General features: G+C 45.6%; 3 protein-coding genes and 1 pseudogene across 3 annotated transcripts; all 4 read right to left on the reverse strand.

The window, feature by feature from the left end:
* The window catches only part of LOC119284014, a 14,736-nt pseudogene extending 6,317 nt beyond the window's left edge, over positions 1-8,419 (reverse strand).
* Positions 8,420-10,765: 2,346 nt separating this feature from the next.
* Positions 10,766-11,143, reverse strand: LOC119284015. Its single transcript, XM_037563326.1, has one exon. It carries the CDS (start codon positions 11,141-11,143, stop codon positions 10,766-10,768), a length of 378 nt encoding a protein of 125 aa, XP_037419223.1.
* Positions 11,144-13,217: 2,074 nt separating this feature from the next.
* On the reverse strand, positions 13,218-13,918 carry LOC119289636. The gene has a single exon (XM_037568915.1). The coding sequence runs from the start codon at positions 13,774-13,776 to the stop codon at positions 13,444-13,446; it is 333 nt and encodes a 110-aa protein (XP_037424812.1). The 5' UTR covers positions 13,777-13,918; the 3' UTR covers positions 13,218-13,443.
* A 1,955-nt stretch (positions 13,919-15,873) lies between these two features.
* LOC119289637 lies at positions 15,874-16,517 on the reverse strand. The gene has a single exon (XM_037568916.1). It carries the CDS (start codon positions 16,429-16,431, stop codon positions 16,099-16,101), a length of 333 nt encoding a protein of 110 aa, XP_037424813.1. The 5' UTR covers positions 16,432-16,517; the 3' UTR covers positions 15,874-16,098.
* Between the last annotated feature and the right edge of the window lie 2,181 nt (positions 16,518-18,698).

Below are 18,698 nucleotides of genomic sequence, written 5' to 3' on the forward strand. Positions count from 1 at the left end.
ATGGGGACGGGGGCGGGCCCGGGGCGGCGACGGAGACGACGGCGGCGACAGGGACGGGGGCGGCGACGGAGACGAGGGCGGCGACGGGGACGGGGGCGGCGACGGCGACGGAGACCACGGAAACAGAGGAAGAATGAAAATTTCGTAAGTCGAGTATATATAGAAGGCACCTTTAGTACCGGTTGGAGCCACCAACCGGTACTAAAGGCCTGTTTTGGCCAGGCCAAGCGGCGGGAAGCGACCCCCTTTAGTACCGGGTGGTGGCACAAACCGGTACTAAAGGCCCCCCCTTTAGTACCGGTTTGTGCCACGACCCGGTACTAAAGGGGTCGCGCTGCCACCCCAAAGTTTAGTCCCACCTCGCCGGGCGAAGGGCAGCTGCACTGGTTTATAAACCCAGCCACGGCTACTACTTCGAACTCCTCTATATAGCTAGCAGGCTTGTGGGCCTAAACTCTACGCGCTGCCCTGTGAGTCTGCTGGGCCTTTAAGGCCTGTAATTACACACCTGTGGCCTATCAGGCCCACACGGCAGCGCCCCAATTTTTTTTATAGTTTTTTTCTTTTCTGCTTTATTTTCTTCTATTTATTTTTGCGTAGTTTTTTATATAGTTTTTTCTTTTCTGTTACATTTATTTTCTTCTATTTATTTGTGAGTAGTTTTTCATCTAGTTTGCCAAAATTCAACATTTTCAGAGTTCATTTTGTAGTGATTTTCAATTTCACGGTCATTTTGTAAACGATTGAAAAATAGCAAATATAATTTTTTTCCTTTTCTGCTTTATATTTTCTTCTATTTATTTCTGAGTAGTTTTTTCTTTTCTGCTATATTTATTTTCTTCTATTTATTTTTGAGTAGTTTTTTTATATAGTTTTTTTCTTTTCAGCTATAGTTTTTCTTTCTTTTCTGCTATTTTTTCTGTTAGTGCCCATAGTTTTCAAATTTGAATAGTTTAAATTTTGAATTATTTGAAATTAGTGTGAATTTGTTTGCACATAAAATTTCTTCGCGTTTGAAATGCCAAAACACATAACTACCCTAACTATTATAGAGATTCCCCTCTCGGTGCGAAACACAAAAGAAAGTGATGATAGCTAGTGAAGCCGATCACATCCCAGATCTTTGGGTGTGAAACTTTTTCTTCGCGTGTGTCCCTTTGCGCCGTAACCATGGAAAATCTTCATCATTTAACGGGATGCTCGGGTCAATATTCACTGTGAATGGAGCAATTTCATCAAACTTTTCATAATCTTCTGACTTGTCTGTCTTGTCATCCACTCCCACGATGTTTCTCTTCCCAGAAAGAACTATGTGCCGCTTTGGCTCATCGTACGATGCATTCGCTTCCTTATCTTTTCTTTTTCTTGGCTTGGTAGACATGTCCTTCACATAGAAAACCTGTGCCACATCATTGGCTAGGACGAATGGTTTGTCTGCATAAGCAAGATTTTTGAGATCCACTGTTGTCATTCCGTACTGCGGGTCTTCCGTTACCCCGCCTCGTGTCATATTGACCCATTTGCACCGAAACAAAGGGACCTTTAAACCACGTCGATAGTCAAGTTCCCATATGTCCTGTATATAACCATAATATGTTTCCTTTCCCGTCTTGGTTTCTGCATCAAAGCAGACACCACTGTTTTGGTTGGTGCTCTTCTTATCTTGGGCGATCATGTAAAATATATTACCATTTATCTCGTACCCTTTGAAAGTCATTATATTCGAAGATGGTAACTGGGACAGCAAGTGCAGGTCATCTTCAATAGAGGTGTCATGCATGGTACATGTCTGCAACCAGCTGGCGAAACTCCTGGTTTGTTCACGTGTAATCCAGTCATCAGACCGCTCCGGGTGTTTGGAGCGTAGCAAATTCTTGTGTTCATCCATATACGGAGCCACCAAGGCGGAATTCTGTAGAACTGTGTAGTGTGCTTCAGTGAGAGAATGTCCGTCCATACATATTATTTGTTCCCCTCCTAGCGTGCCTTTTCCATCCAGTCTGCCCTTATGCCGCGATTCAGGAACACCAATCGGCTTAAGGTCAGGAATAAAGTCAATACAAAACTCAATGACCTCCTCATTTTGATGGCCCTTGGAGATGCTTCCTTCTGGCCTAGCACGGTTATGAACATATTTCTTTAAGACTCCCATGAACCTCTCAAAGGGGAACATATTGTGTAGAAATACAGGACCCAAAACGTTAATCTCTTCGCACAGGTGAACTAGGACGTGTGTCATGATGTTGAAGAAGGATGGTGGGAACACCAACTCGAAACTGACAAGACATTGCACCAAATCATTCTGTAACCTTGGTATGATTTCTGGATCGATTACCTTCTGAGCGATTGCATTGAGAAATGCACATAGCTTCACAATGGCTAATCGAACGTTTTCCGGTAGAAGCCCCCTCAATGCAACCGGAAGCAGTTGCGTCATAATCACGTGACAGTCATGAGACTTTAGGTTCTAGAACTTTTTCTCTGCCATGTTTATTATTCCCTTTATATTCGACGAGAAGCCAGACGGTACCTTAATACTGAGCAGGCATTCAAAGAAGATTTCCTTCTTTTCTTTGGTAAGAGCGTAGCTTGCATGACCCTGATGTATGTCGTCTTCTCCGTGCATACGTTGCTGGTCCTCCCGTGCCTCAGGTGTATCTTTTGTCTTCCCATACACGCCCAAGAAGCCAAGCAGGGTCACGCAAAGATTCTTCGTCACGTGCATCACGTCGATTATGGAGCGGACCTCTAGGTCTTTCCAATATGGCAGGTCCCAAAATATAGATTTCTTCTTCCACATGGGTGCGCGTCCGTCAGCGTCCTTTGGAACAGGTTGTCCACCAGGACCCTTTCCAAATATCACCTTCAAATCCTTGACCATATCATGTACATCAGCACCAGTACAGTGGCGAGGCTTCGTCCGGTGATCTGCCTCACCTTTGAAATGCTTGCCTTTCTTTCTTACGGGATGCCTGCTCGGAAGAAATCGACGATGTCCCAGGTACACATTCTTCTTACAACTATTCAAATATATAATGTCGGTATCATCCAAACAGTGCGTGCATCCGTGGTATCCCTTGTTTGTCTGTCCTGAAAGGTTACTGAGAGCAGGTCAATCATTGATGGTCACGAACAGCAATGCCTTTAGGTCAAATTCTTCCTGTTTGTGCTCATCCCATGCACGTACACCTGTTCCATTTCACAGTTGTAAGAGTTCTTCAACTAATGGCCTTAGATACACATCAATGTCGTTGCCGGATTGTTTAGGGCCTTGGATGAGCACTGGCATCATAATGAACTTCCGCTTCATGCACAACCAAGGAGAAAGGTTATACAAACATAGAGTCACAGGCCAGGTGCTATGGTTGCTGCTCTGCTCCCCAAAAGGATTAATGCCATCTGCGCTTAGACCAAACCATACGCTCCTTGCGTCATCTGCAAACTCCTTCCCGTACTTTCTGTCCTCCACTACGACCCGTCAGCGGGTACTCTCAACTTTCCGTCTTTCTTACGGTCTTCTCTGTGCCATCGCATCGCCTTGGCATGCTCTTTGCTTTGGAACAAATGTTTCAGCCGTGGTATTATAGGAGAATACCACATCACCTTGGCAGGAATCTTCTTCCTGGGGCGCTTGCCCTCGACATCACCATGCTCATCGCGGCTGATCTTATAGCGCAATGCACCACATACCGGGCAAGCGTTCAAATCCTCGTACTCACCGCGGTAGAGGATGCAATCATTAGGGCATGCATGTATCTTCTGCACCTCTAACCCTAGAGGGCGGACAACCTTCTTTGCTTCGTACGTACTCTCGGGCAATTCGTTGTCCTTTGGAAGCATATCCTTTATCATTACCAGCAACTTTCCAAATCCCTTGTCAGATACACCATTCTCTGCCTTCCATTGCAGCAATTCCAGTGTGGTGCCCAGCTTTTTCTTGTCACCTACGCAATTCGGGTACAACAATTTTTTGTGATCCTCTAACATGCGCTGCAACTTCTTCTTCTCCAAATCACTTGCGCAGTTTCTCTTTGCATCGGCAATGGCCCGACCTAGATCATCAATAGGCTCATCTGATGCCTCTTCTTCAGCTTCTTCCCGCATTGCCAGCTCAGCTTCTTCCCGCATTACCGGCTCAGTTTCTTCCCCCATTGTTGTATCATCGTATTCAAGGAACCCATGGCTAGGATAGCTGTCGTCGTCCTCTTCTTCTTCATTGTCTTCCATCATAACCCCTCTTTCTCCGTGCTTGGTCCAAACATTATAGTGGGGCATGAAACCGGACTCAAACAGGTGGACGTGAATGGTTCTTGACGTGCTTGCAACCATTCTTACAGCCAGCACATGGACAAGGCATAAAACCATCCGCCCGCTTGTTTGCCTCAGCCGCAAGCAGAAAAGTATGCACGCCCTCAACGAACTGGGGAGAGCATCGGTCATCGTACATCCATTGCCGGCTCATCTTCATTACACAACACCGAATAGACCAAATTAATACAAGTTCATACATAAAGTTCATACAACACTTAAATGCAACAAACAAATAACTCTCTAGCTAAAGCATTTAAATGCAACAACAAATGCGATCAAGATCGCAACTAAGGTAACAATTGATCCAACAGCATAATGATACCAAGCCTCACTATTGATGGCATATTTTCTAATCTTTCTAATCTTCAAGCGCATTTTCTCCATCTTGATCTTGTGATCATCGACGACATCGGCAACATGCAACTCCAATTCCATCTTCTCCCCCTCAATTCTTTTCAATTTTTCTTTCAAGTACTCGTTTTCTCTTTCAACTAAATTTAACCTCTCGACAATAGGGTCGGTTGGAATTTCCGGTTCACATACCTCCTAGATAAAAATATCTATGTCAACTTGATGGGCATAATTTGTCATAAACACGAAATGCAACAAATAGTTTTAAAAGAGAATATACCACATCCGAATCATAACAAGGACGAGGGCCGACGGGGACGGATATCAAAACCATGGCACTATGTATAACAAATAACGTATGGGTAAGATAATTATTATACGAGTAACTATATATCCAAATCACACAAACATCAATTTTTTATATAAAATTTCATGAACAAGAGGCTCACCACAAGGTGGTGCCGGCGACGGGACGGTGCGGGCAATCGACGGTGATTACGACGGAGATTTAGAAGGCACTAAGTAAACCACACCTACATATGCAAACTAAGTGTTATTTTAACCTCAAATTGCATATAAATCAAATACTAGCACATATATATATTTCCTCCCAAATTACTAAACTCACAAATTAATAACTATATAAAGCAATGCAAGAGCTAATCTAGGAATGAGAGATGAAAGGACAAAGTTGCTAACCTTTGTGATCATTTGAATGGATGAGGGCCTTCAAATCTTGACAAATTTTGGGCAAAATGTGTGATGAACTCGAAAGGAAGAGGGGAAGAACAGAGAGGAGAGGGGAAAGGGAAAGAACAGAGCGAGCTCGGGTGGACGAAGGGTTTATGTAGGACGACCTTTAGTACCGGTTCGTGCCAAGAACCGGTACTAAAGGTGCTAGAGGGGGCCCAGACTGACAACATCCTGCCACCACTCTCATTAGTACCGGTTCGTGGCACGAATCGGTGCTAAAGGTTAGCCACGAACCGGTACTAAGAGCGGCCCGGCTAGCCGTTGGAACCAGCACTAATGTATACATTTGTGCCGGCTCAAATACAAACCGGCACTAATGTGCTTCACGTTTGACCCTTTTTTTACTAGTGTATATACGTTTACTCTCTACAAAAGACAGCAGTCTGGCGTATATAATACACCTATAAAACTTTTTTGTTCTTATGAACAATACAAGTGCTACGGCAGACCTGAAAACACAGATACATGCCGTGATCAGGAAAGGGAGTGCGAAGCAGTGCTTACCGGCGCAGGCAAACTCACCTTGTGTGACTCCTTGTCATAGAAGCGCCTCTGGAAAACTGGAGCCGATGTAGACCGACGCTTAGAAACCGGGGGAGATGATGGCGTGGCTTACACCGATGACCAGAAGCGTCACTGCTATGAAGAAAGGCCTGCCGACTCCTCACGGCTGGAGGAAGTGATCGGAGACGTAGCCTGCGCCGAACCTCCCTGAGAAGTTCTAGATGTTCCAGAGTGACACCAGGGTGCTGGTCTCCCTGCTCGTGTAGCCAAAGGATCCCCGATCCCATCCCGCAGGCCATCGCAAGGAAGAGCAATCAGAAGTCAAGTTTACACATGGCTTGCATCACATTCAGGTTTTCTTTGTGCAACATGTCCTGACCAGATCCCACAAGCGCAGTGCTAGAGCTGGCTCTTCTCGTTATTTCGATTTCATCTTCTGAGCTCTTACAACAATAACTGCTGGAGACATGATCAACAGCAGGAGTATCATGAAGCAAACACTCTGTCCAGCTGAACTTATCACGAATACTTGGTCTTAGATTATTATGGCAACCATCAGGTACCCAGCAACAGTAACGGCCATGAGAGAGAAGGCATCAAGGAACTTCTTGTTGTACCGCTGATTAGCGCAGTGGACGTTGACAAAGTACATGAGCAGCAATGCGATGGCTATGGGCCGGGTAATATCTCTAGCAAGTACTCCCTCTGTCCTGAAATATTTGTCGGAGAAATGCATAAAAATGGATGTATCTAGAACTAAAATACGTCTAGATACATCCATTCCTCCGACAAGTATTTCCGGACGGAGGGAGTATGAAACTGCCAGTATCAATATGAAGAATGCACTGTACCTGAACCAGTGTTGCTGCACTCAAGCCCAGAAAACCATGTATAGATGGTTTAATGCCATATGAAGGAGTATGCCATGTCTGTAATTGTGTAACGAGACAAAACATGATACACTGCCTAACAAACGCACCTTACGGTTGCTAGTTTGCTAGGTCGTCGAGAAACAGAGTGCAGGTTATGATTATTGAGCAAAGTGTGTTCAATGTTGGATCCACACACGTTTGCATCGTCAGAGTTAGGAATGTAGTTAGGTGAAAACTCAAGACAATAACACTGAAAGTTCGTGCAATTAACGCAAATGATAGCTCCACCCATGCAGTGTGGTAGATACATGATTTCAGGAAACAAGCATGGTGCTGAAAGGATGAGGCCAGCAAAAGAAGGCTGCATTATTGCCTCTCTGGTGTCTCTTGGGTCTTGGCCAGAACACATTATAATGAACGGCGACTGCACCTACACAATTTTACTCTTGTTGTAGAACCAGGGATGCTGATTCCCAGGGAGCAAGAATAGTTATACTGTATGTATGAATTACTATAATAAGTCTAATAAATCACATTACTATAGTTTTCCAGAACTGTTTGTATGTATTTATCTGCTACTTTCAACATATAATTATACTGCTACTTTCTGCAGTGTGCTAGATACAGGATTTCAGGAAACAAGCATAGTTATACTGCTACTTTCTGCAGTGTGGTAGATACAGGATTTCAGGAAACAAGCATGGTGCTGAAAGGATGAGGCCAGTAAAAGAAGGCTGCGTTATTGCCTCTCTGGTGTCTCTTGGCCAGACATAATTATAATGAAACAGTGACTGTGCCTACACAATTGTACTCTTCCTCTAGAACCAGGGATGCTGCCTCTATGGTGTCTCTGGGCCAGAACACATTATACTGTATGTATGAATTACTATAATAAGTCTAATTGTACTTTTCCAGAACTGTTTGTATGTATTTTTCTGCTACTTTCAGCATATACATCATCTGCATAAGAAAGGAACTGAATGCCAACAAAACACGTGATTCTTTCGATTTCTGGTTCCAACTTTGGGGCAGAGCATGTTTGATTTCACATTGGTGTATTGCAGCATGAATCGCTACAGGTCTAATTAATCACATCATTTAGGTACTGATTGATGCAGAGCAGAGACTGTATACTGCTTAGCAGAGTAAGAAAGAAAGCCAAGCAAGCGAGGGGAATCAGGACGGCAGTACCTTCACGATGCCGTTGACGGTGCCGCCCTGGTCAGGGAAGTTCTCGACGGCGATGACGACATCGGCCATATTCAGGAAGGTCTGCGCCTGCGCTCCGCGCGGCGAGCAGCATGTAGAGGTACATGAGCGGGAGCGGGGCCGACGCGACCCCGGCACCAGCGAGCTACATGGGGAGGTACCCGGCGGCGCAGAGCGCGGCGCTGGCGAGGAGGACTGTGCAGGGGCTTCAGCGGCCCACGGGCGCCTACGCGGAGAGGACCCCAGCGTTGACGGCCACATCGAAGAAGGCGACGGCGTCGAGCGCGGACTTGTAGTAGCCCTGCGACGCCTTGACTGCCGGTGAGTATACACCGAAGCAGTAGCTGCACCCCGCGAAGCTAGATTAGCGCGCTCGCCGCGAGCGCCGACCACCGACCCACCGCGTTCCACACGGCCATCGCCGTCTCCCCCCGCCGGAACAGAGGAGGAAAAAACAAGGGCAAAGCTTATTTTTTGGCTCGTGATGTGTGAGGGCATTTTCGTTTTCATATTTTTAGAAAAAATATGAACGTGAATATGAATATTCTCAAATACCGAATGCGTATCAAATATTACTCGGATGCGGAAATAATATCATTGTTTACTTGATTCGGAGTGGATATGAATAATAGTGACATATTAGTTCAAGGAAATAAGAGAATAACTAGATCACACAAAATAATCAGCATGCAACATATAATAAATCAATCATATAGACAAGTTTATGAATAAATACTACAAAAATGCATAGTAATTACTAAGTTTAATTATACAAAAAATTGGACAGCTTATTAGGCTTTTATGTTGGATATTTGGCATATTTGGCATGTTGGATATATATGTATGGAGGGGGTACGATTTATTCTTCTTCAACTATTTTGATAGTGGTTAGCTTGGACAACTTGCTATTGTGTGCCCAACTAATACAATGGTTGATATTAATGAGGCTGTCTACAAGCGTGTTCATAGTTATTCCACAGCGTTTTCTTAGTTGTGATACTATATGAAAGGGTGCTCATCCGAAAAAAAGGTACTGACTATGTTGGCATTGCTGATCTGTCATTTCGTCCCTGGTTTCTGCATTCTATAATCATTGATAATTTTCCATGGGATTAAATTAGTTTGAAGATTGGTTTGCCTGTTAATACTTCTGACAAATAAGAATCGATCATTGAGACTCGGCAATTGTACATGTCTACTGATCACTAGGCTTGGTGAGAGGGTATTCGGTGTGGAGATGAGATTATTACCGGGGCTAATAAAGGTTGAATTACCTGAACTTTTATAAATGCGCAAACTCTTAACTGGCTATTCACATAGTGCGGCTGCCAATTTCCTGTCCATTCGTGATGTAGTATGACGATCAACAAAAGTCAGTGGCAAAGACTTATGAAAATATGTGTTTATGCCAATTTTCTCTTTTGAACAATTATATGTAGCAGTTTCATGATCATTGAGTTCCGACCAATGTAACAATGGACATCCTATCCAAGAAGGGTATCGGTTTGCTGTGTTTCTCCGTCAGGTGATCGACTGGGTGTTCCCCTTGGTCTATAGGTGGCATTTTTTCCGCCTTCTCTGTAATGTGTTTTCTCTCGTTGTGTCCCGTTGGTTAACTGCTTTCTTTACCCGTTGCAGGAGAGAGCAATGTGAAGGCGTTGTGGATTTAATGACCCCGCTTTGCTTTTGTTTTAGAACTTTGTGGTTGCTTGAAGTTTATAGCTTACTTCTGCACCGTTAAGCTATAATTCAGACGACAAACAACGGGTTCAGATATGGGTGCGGCTGGTTCGCCCATGCTTTTCTGAAAGAAAAAGTGCAAAGGAAGAGTTTCCACTTTTCTCAGTATGTGACAATCGGCGCGAAAGCTCCACTCGTGAGCCGTGACAAACTATACGAGCGGATAGTAAAAAATAGAAGAGCTAAAACTAGAGAGATCTCTATTACGTCTATTAGTCGCTCGTAAAATAAAGTTAGTCATGCTCTTCCTGCTTATGGTAGAAGTACCCCTCCGTACTACCGTATGGCTGGGTTCGGTTATGCTCAACATTGTAAACTTGGTTCTGGCTGATTTGCCTCCTTGAGTAATAGAAATTTCACTTTTTCTTGCAAAAAAAAAGAGGTGGCTCAATATTTTTTTATTGTTCCCAAGTAAAAAGAGAGAGAGAGAGAGAGAGAGAGAGAGAGAGAGAGAGAGAGATTTTTGACTGTTGGCCCTCCGTCCGTGAATAAGGGTACATCTAGATTTTGTTCTAAGTTAAAGTTTTAAAACTTTGACCAATTTTATAGAAAAAAGTGACAACATTTATGACACTAAATTAGTATAACTAGATTCGTTTTGAAATGTAGTTTTATAATGTACCAATTCGATGTTATATGTGCTACTATTCTTTTATATAAAATTGGTCAAAATTTTAAAATTTTGACTTAGGACAAAAGCTATATGTACACTTATTCATGGACAGAGAGAGTGCTGGCTAATCCTTTGCACTACCCTTTTTACATCGTTGGATGCTCGCAGCCCTAGGATGGCGACGGCAGATGATTCCACCCGCCACCAACCCAGTTCTTCATCCAAAAAATCTCAAAGAAAAAAGGGAAACCTTTTCCCGACCAAACCAATTCTCCATCTCCGAGTAAACTACATACATGTATCGGCTGCCTCGCATTGAGAACCGATTGGTACATTAAAATTGATTCATTGATTTCCTATATGTATGTATACATGATGTTACGCGTACACTGCTACTGCTAACTATACCTCGCTACGTACGATTTCCCCGGTGGTATAAACTGCTTTTACATAGTGAAGAAGAAAATTCAGAGGGACAGAGGGCCATGGCGACGGCTCGGGAGGCCGGCACCGGCAAGGGCGGCAGGCGCGAGCTGAAGTTCCTGTACATGTAGGTCGCATCCTCTGCTTCCGCGCCGTCGTCGAAGTTGAGCGCGTAGCTGAGCGGGTCGTACCTGAACTCCCCCGCGGCCACCACGCGTCGCCTCCACCTGGCCCTTCCGCCACTATGCGGCCTCTCCCCACGGCTGCCGGGTGACGATGGCGAGCCGAAGCAGCCGCACACGGCGGTCCGCAGCTTGTGGCGCACCGCCGGCGGCGAGTATGGCGAAGTGGACTCCATAGCGTCCATGGAGTCTGCCTTGATGCTACTGTGCTTCAGCCGGTAGAAGCTAGGGATGGATGTGGGTTGTCAGAGTTGTGGGGTGTGTGACAGTGTGCCCTGCTGCTGGAGGGGACACTGTATGGTATAAGCCAAAAATTGAAGTAAAAAGCACATATTCAGAAGGGTTTTGGTTTTTCTGCCTAAGTGAAAAGCTGCAAAAGCAGAAATAAAAGCTCAAACAGACAGAGCTTGTCCAGCCCAAGCGTGGTTTGCTTCCGAGCTCTCTCTGAGAGTAAAATAACGAGATCGGTACTATTCTCAGAGCGCGGCTTTGTCGTCGCTCCTCATCTGCCAAATCGGCAAATCGCAGAACAATCCAAACTTGGCTCGATCCTTTCCACTCTCGCTATCCTCGAAACGAACCGGAGAGCACACGGAATCCCACATGGTCGCCGGGCCTCTCTAAGAACATGGTTAATAATACAACCAACGGTCGGCTATAAGAATTTGTCATGTCATTTATAGCCAACCTCTTAGCTGGCATATACAATAGTAAGTTTTAAATATGTACTAGTTTATCAATAGTTGGCCCACCTTACATCCTCATAAAGTGTCTTGAGTCTCGTGTTGCAGCTGGCAGTGGCGGAGCCAAAAATTTTGTGGAGCCTGGGCAAGTTGAGCACAAGTGTATAATCTGGAAATCTAAAACCGGGTATTTAAATACACAACATATAATACAACACAAAACTTTTGAACCACAAATCCTCATTAAAAATGAAATGAAAACATAAACGTAATAGTCTAACAAAATAAAGTTCAATAGAGTAAATAAAGATGAGACTTGAAAACAGAGGCAAACTCGCCATGTTTCCAACAAAAGTAAAGTTGTCCATACCAATTGTCATTGTGCAATTTCTTTCACCATGATCAAAAGCATCTCTGATTTGTTCATTTTTGTCACAAGAAAAACATATAATCATCTTTGCATAAAGGTGAACTCGCCATGTTGCCAAAGTCCTAAAAGACACTACAAGATAAAAGAATGAATTTGTAACTGAAATTAATTTAGTTGTGGGATGTGAATATATTCAAAATAGTAAGTTTGCAAGAATAGAGATGGTCAGATGGAACATACCAATAGTGCGCTAAAGAAAATTACGAGGCAAATGCCCTTTCCGAGACTTCATTGCAGTAAATGTTTGAACATCCTTATCATCAACTGATTTGAATAACTCCCACTTGGTGTAGCAGCATATCATCAAGTCATTGAACCATTCATTATTGGTTCTCCTCTCTCTCCTCTTCTCTCTCTTTCAACTAAGCAAAAATATACTCCCTCCGTCCGAAAAAACTTGTCATCAAAATTGATAAAAATGGATGTATTTAAAACTAAAATACATCTAGATACATCCCCGTTTATCCATTTTGATGACAAGTATTTTTCGGACGGAGGTAGTATTATTCTATTTCTTATAGTCAGCTTATCTCATCCTATTGTACTTGCTCTAACCCAATTCCCCATATGTCACGCATATTTATTGTAGTGTTAGGCCAGTCCGATACTAGTATGTGTCCATATGTAGCTGTCGATTGTTTTTTGAGAACATAAAGTGGATCCAAGCAGTCCATATGTAGCTGCCTGGGCTCGTTTCAGTGGAACCGAGGCCCTCCCCTGTTTTCCTGACAGAATAGAAAGAAAGAAAACAAGAAAGAAAGAAAGAAAGTGCAGAGGAAGATTTTTCTTGGTATGTGACAATCGGCGCGAAAGCTCCACTCGTGAGAGCTGACAAGCTACACGAGCGGATAAGCCAGTGGAGCTGGCTCTTCAAGATTTTTCTTCCCGCGTGTGTGCGGTCGATTCGAGTTTTTTTTTACTGTTCGCTACTCGCAAATCCTTTGCAGCACCCTTTCACCCACGTACAGTAGTACGTACATCGTTGGATACGCGCAGCCCACACGGTGGATGGCGACGGCAGATGATTCCATTTCCACCCACCACCAACCCGGCCAAGGTTTAATTTCCTTCACAGTTCATCATCCAAAAGAAAAGGAAGCCTTTTCCCGATCAAACCAATTCTTCATCTTGCATTGAGAACCGACGGAACATTAAAATTGGTTGATCGATTCCTATTATCCTATATGTATACAGTATACAATGATGCTACTGGTACACTGCCGCTACATCGCTGCGATTTGCACGGCCGTATAAAATGCTTTCACAGAGTTAATACAGTTTCACTTGGAGAAGAAGAAGAATCAGAGAGACAGAAAGGTACAGAAGCAGCAAAGGACGGCCGACAGCTACTTGTACGATTCGATTGGCGACTTCAGGCGATGGCGACGGCTCGGGAGGCCGGCGCCGGCGAGGGCGGCAGGCGCGAGTTGAAGTTCCGGTACGGGAAGGCCGCGTCCTCTGCTTCCGCGCCGTCATCGCTGCCGCTGGCGCCGTCGTCGAAGTTGAGCGCGTAGCTGAGCGGGTCGTACCTGAACTCCCCCGCGGCCGCCACGCGCCTCCTCCACCTGGCCCTGCCGCTGTTTTGTGGCCTCTCCCCGCCGCTACCCGGCGACGACGGCGAGCCGAAGCAGCCGCACACGGTGGTCCGCAGCTTGTGGCGCAGTGACGGTGGCGAGTAGGACGAAGAGGACTCTACAGCGTCCATGGAGTCTGCCTCTGTCTTGGTGCTAGTGTGCTTCAGCTGGTAGAAGCTAGAGATGGATGTGGGTTGTCGATCGAGTTCTGGGGTGTGTGACGGTGTGCTCTGCTGCTGTAGAAGATAGGCGGAGGTGGGCAGGACTAAATAGGAAGAGTGGAAAAAAGACTGGACCAAGACAGGCGCCGGTGACGGCGTGAAGGGTAAGAGACGCGGGGAAGCAAGCAAGCAAAGCTATCGCCGTAGCGCACGCGTGAGGGTGTTCTGGGGATTTCGCGGGGCTTCGCTGCCGTTGGGACGGGAGGGAGGAGGGCGATGGCAACGGTCGGTCTTCGTGCAAGCTGTCGCAATGCACAGAGAGAGAGACAGCTGACCGTGGCAACAACGGTAACAGTGGTAGCTTAGCTGCAAGTGCAGCTCAGACCTTCGTTCAGTGCACTTATACAGGCTTTGGTTCTCTTTTTGTTTACCATGATTGGCCGTTGTTGTCTTTCAAGTGTCAAACAGCTGGTACTCTTATTTTTTTTTCCTCGAAGAAGAAACACTTGGCACTTTTTGCTCTTTTAAAGGAGATCAACATCTGATCCTCACGCGGACGTACGCTATGGCTCCATTCACTTACTACATTCGCATCATACAGAAAAGAGCACGATAAAAAGCACTGACACGGCCGACCGAATAGGATGCCAAACCTCCCGGCCTGGTGCAAGTGTTTCGTTCGATCCACGTCAGCCTTTTATAATTCCTGTGACAGCGACGGCGACTCTGCTCGAGTGAGCGCTCGGTCAAAACGTGCAGCCCGCAGGAGAAGCAAACTATCCTGCCTCCATGCAAGCGCCGTTGGTTTGGTTTTGCTGGCACCCTCCACGTAGCCTGCAGAAGCAACCAACACAACACGGAACATCCCGTGCGTATTCCACACGCCCAATGCACATACTCTTCCGTTCCGAAAAGTCAAACTTTACAAATTTTGACTAGATTTACAAAGAAACCTATTTGTATGTACAATATCAAATATATGCAATATGAATATATGGCTTGTGATGTATCTAAAGATATGTATTTCTTATTCTAGATGTATATGTTTTTCTTTGTAAACTTGGTCAAAGTTTATGAAGTTTAACTTTTTTCTAAAAAATATACGCACTACATTGTGAAATGGAGAGAGTAGTATCGTACAGTAGTACAGTACTACTAGAGCAGGATAGTGCTAGCTTCAGCCTTCGGGCTTGAGCACGTGAATGTTGCACCTTGCATGGTGGCAACATCCAATCATTTGGATCACAGGGTTCTCAACCGATTTGATCTGATTAGTCCGGCAATGGTGTTGTGCCCATTCTATGAATCACACGATGCTCTTGCAAAGTCGGAGCCTCGAAGAATATATCAAGCTCAACCTTTTTCTGGACCCCCACCAGAAGTTTCTAACCAAGCGAGTTAGATCGTCACGAACTGTGAGGGGTTGTTTGAACACTCCAACTACATAAATTGGGAGAGCCTAGTAGATTTGATTATAACCTCTCTGGCCGCTTACGAGAGCGTTCAAATGTTGTGTCCAAGTCAACTGGTTTCTGAAGAGTAACCTGCACACGAATAGACTATTGCAGCCCATCCAAGAAGCGAGTAACATAGTGCAAAGCAACAGGGGTTGTCTCATAGGTAGATAACTTATCATATAATTCAGAGAATCGCTCAACATAATATTCTAATGTACTTGTCTCATTAATATGAAATATTATGTAAATGAGTACCTGATGTTGATTGATGTTGATTGCAACCGAACCTGCTTTGAAGAAGCTGACATGATTTAGACCACGTGGCTTTGGGAGCACAGTGTTGCACAGATTCAAGCCAACGAGTAGTAGGTCCTTCAAACTGAGAAGCCACACGGTGGATCCTTTGCTAATCCACACGGTGGATGTCGACGGCTAATCCTTTGCTAATCCACACGGTGGATGTCGACGGCCGACGGGAGATGATTCCACCCACACCACGAAGCCAAAGGTAAACTTCGTTCACATTTCATCATCCAACAGAAATTCCCGACGAAGCCAAATTCTTCGTCTCCGAGAACATGTATCTGTTGCCTTGTATTGAGAATCGATGAAACATTAAAATAGACTGACTGATTGATTCTTGTATGTATACAAGTACATGATGCTATTGCTACTCCTCGGTATGTACGTTTTCCAGGCCGTATAAAAAATCTCCATAAACTGAACTGCTTTTACAGATTTAGTGATTCAGTCTCGCTCAAAGAAGAAGAAGAATCAGAGAGCCAGAAGCTACAAAAAGTTAAAAAGGATGATCGCTAATGGAGTACAATTCAGTTCAGGCAATGGCAAGGGCTCGGGAGGCTGGCACCGGCGATGGCGGCAGGCGCGAGCTGAAGTTTCTGCGCCGGAAGGCGGCGTCCTCCGCGTCGGCGTCGCCGTCGTCGCTGCTGCCGTCGTCGAAGTTGAGCGCGTAGCTGAGCGGGTTATACCGGAACTCCCCCGCGGCCGCCACGCGTCTCCTCCATCTGGCCCTGCCGCCGCCGGTGTGCGGCCTCTCCCCGCCGCTGCCTGGTGAGGACGGCGAGCCGAAGCAGCCGCATACCGTGGTCCGCAGCTTGTGGCGCAGCGAGGGCGGCGAGTAGGGCGAGGAGGACTCCACCGCGTCCATGGTGACTGCCTGGCTTGGTACTAGTGTGCTTGAGCTTGTAGGAGCTGAAGAGATCTCCTGTGTGAGCGAGGAGGTGGAGGGTTGGCAATGGCTGTGGATGGAGAAGGAGGGTCGGGGAAGGCGGGACTAAATAGGTGTAGAAGGGAAGAAGGACGGATAAGGACAGGGCGCGGGCGACGGCGTGAAGGTGAAGGGCGATAGACGCGCACGCAGACGCGGGGAAGCAAACGCCGTAGCGCACGCGTGCGGTTAGACAGAGGTGAGGGAGGTGGGCGATGGCAACGGTCGGTCCTCGTGCAAGCTGTCTCACCCACACAGGATGCTTTATTTTTTTGCGAGAAGCGCACACAGGATGCTGACAGTAGTAACGGTAACAACAGTGGACGCTTAGCTACCGTCGTTTTTTTTTCCGGGAGAAATAGCATTTCATTACTCAATCACAACGTCTTTACAATCAAACGATGCTATTTCCACTACTTCATCTGGACCAGCTCCTAACCAAGTCAAGGTCCTGCCTTGGATTCTAGCAAACTTAGCTAAGCAATCACTAGCTTTATTTTGAGATCTAACTATATGAGAAATACATGTCTTCCTTAAACCCATTAGGTGCTTAATCTCTCTAACAATAGAGGAATAAACCGTCCGTATCCAAGCTTGATATGAGGGAGACTGCTTCGAGAGAATCCATCTCCACCACGATCGGCAAAACACTTCGCTGCAAGGCAAGAGACAAGCCTTCCATACACGCACACAACTCCACCTCAAGGGAGTCTTTGCACGAAAACAACACCCTGCATGACGAGAAATTGATAGCTCCTCGATGATCACGTAAAATCATGCCCGCATCACAGGCTTTTCTTTTATGTGGTAATATAAAGCACGATCGGCCGTTGTTGCTATACTATCACGTCAAGCGTCAAACATCTTCCCGTGCTCTCTTATTTTTCTCTTTGTAGATCAACATCTGATGCTCACGCGGACGTACGCTGGGGCTCCATTCACGTACTACCTTGGCATCACATAGACCAGAGGAGAACTTTTTTCTTTTCGACACCAAAACAGAGGAGGACATGATAGAAAGTGTTCCGCAACTCCTGCCGGCGAGTCCGGTCCAAGGTTGCGGAGCGGGAGCGAGCGTCATAGACGAAGTAGTCGTACACGCGAAACTAAATGACACAGAGAGATATGGAGGAGACCAGCTTTATTAATCAATGATCAGGGGTTACAATGATGGCTCCTCGGTGCTTTATATAGGGAAAAGGGGGTCAAAGGATAAGTACCCACTTAACGATACGAGGGGAACGGGAGGAGAACTTTTTTCTTTTCGACACCAAAACAGAGGAGGACATGATAGAAAGTGTTCCGCAACTCCTGCCGGCGAGTCCGGTCCAAGGTTGCGGAGCGGGAGCGAGCGTCATAGACGAAGTAGTCGTACACGCGAAACTAAATGACACAGAGAGATATGGAGGAGACCAGCTTTATTAATCAATGATCAGGGGTTACAATGATGGCTCCTCGGTGCTTTATATAGGGAAAAGGGGGTCAAAGGATAAGTACCCACTTAACGATACGAGGGGAACGGGAGGGGCTAGCCCGTGCGTTTAGCACGCGGCCGCCGCCACCCTTCGGATGACCCAGTTTCCCAACACTCCCCCTTGGGTAATTATCCATATATCCATGCCTCAAAACTCCGAAAAACCCAGTGGGAAAAAATATGGAGAAAGAGCATATAGTATACGTTGTTGTATTGCACGAATTGCCTCGTCAAAAACCTCATGTGAGAAACATCAGGAAAACTCACTCAAGGGAAAAAGAGTACAATCCACTCAACCATCAAGTTGAGTACTTGATCATCGGGATTGAGATTTTAGCGACGAGTTTGTGAAGTTTCTCCCCCTAAACCTTGCATCTCTCTAAGTCTCATCATACCAATTCCACGCACACACCTACCGATTCCACGCACACACCTCTCTAAGGTTGATGCCGGTAATGATTTAGTGAACATATCAGCAAGATTATCACAAGACTTAGTATGCAAAACTTTCACCTCATTCAACTGCTGCAGCTCATGTGCATAGAAGAACTTGGGACTAATATGCTTAGTGAGGTTACTCTTCACATAACCCATCTGGACTTGTGCAACACAAGCAGCATTATCTTCATAGATAATGGTAGGGGTTTGTACGGTGTTCAGGCCACATGTCTGCTGAATGTGGCCGATCATCCGCCGAAGCGATACACACTCTTTCGACGCTTCGAATAGTGCC

The sequence above is a fragment of the Triticum dicoccoides genome, chromosome 4A, assembly GCF_002162155.2.
Source record: "Triticum dicoccoides isolate Atlit2015 ecotype Zavitan chromosome 4A, WEW_v2.0, whole genome shotgun sequence".
Lineage (NCBI taxonomy): Eukaryota > Viridiplantae > Streptophyta > Magnoliopsida > Poales > Poaceae > Triticum > Triticum dicoccoides.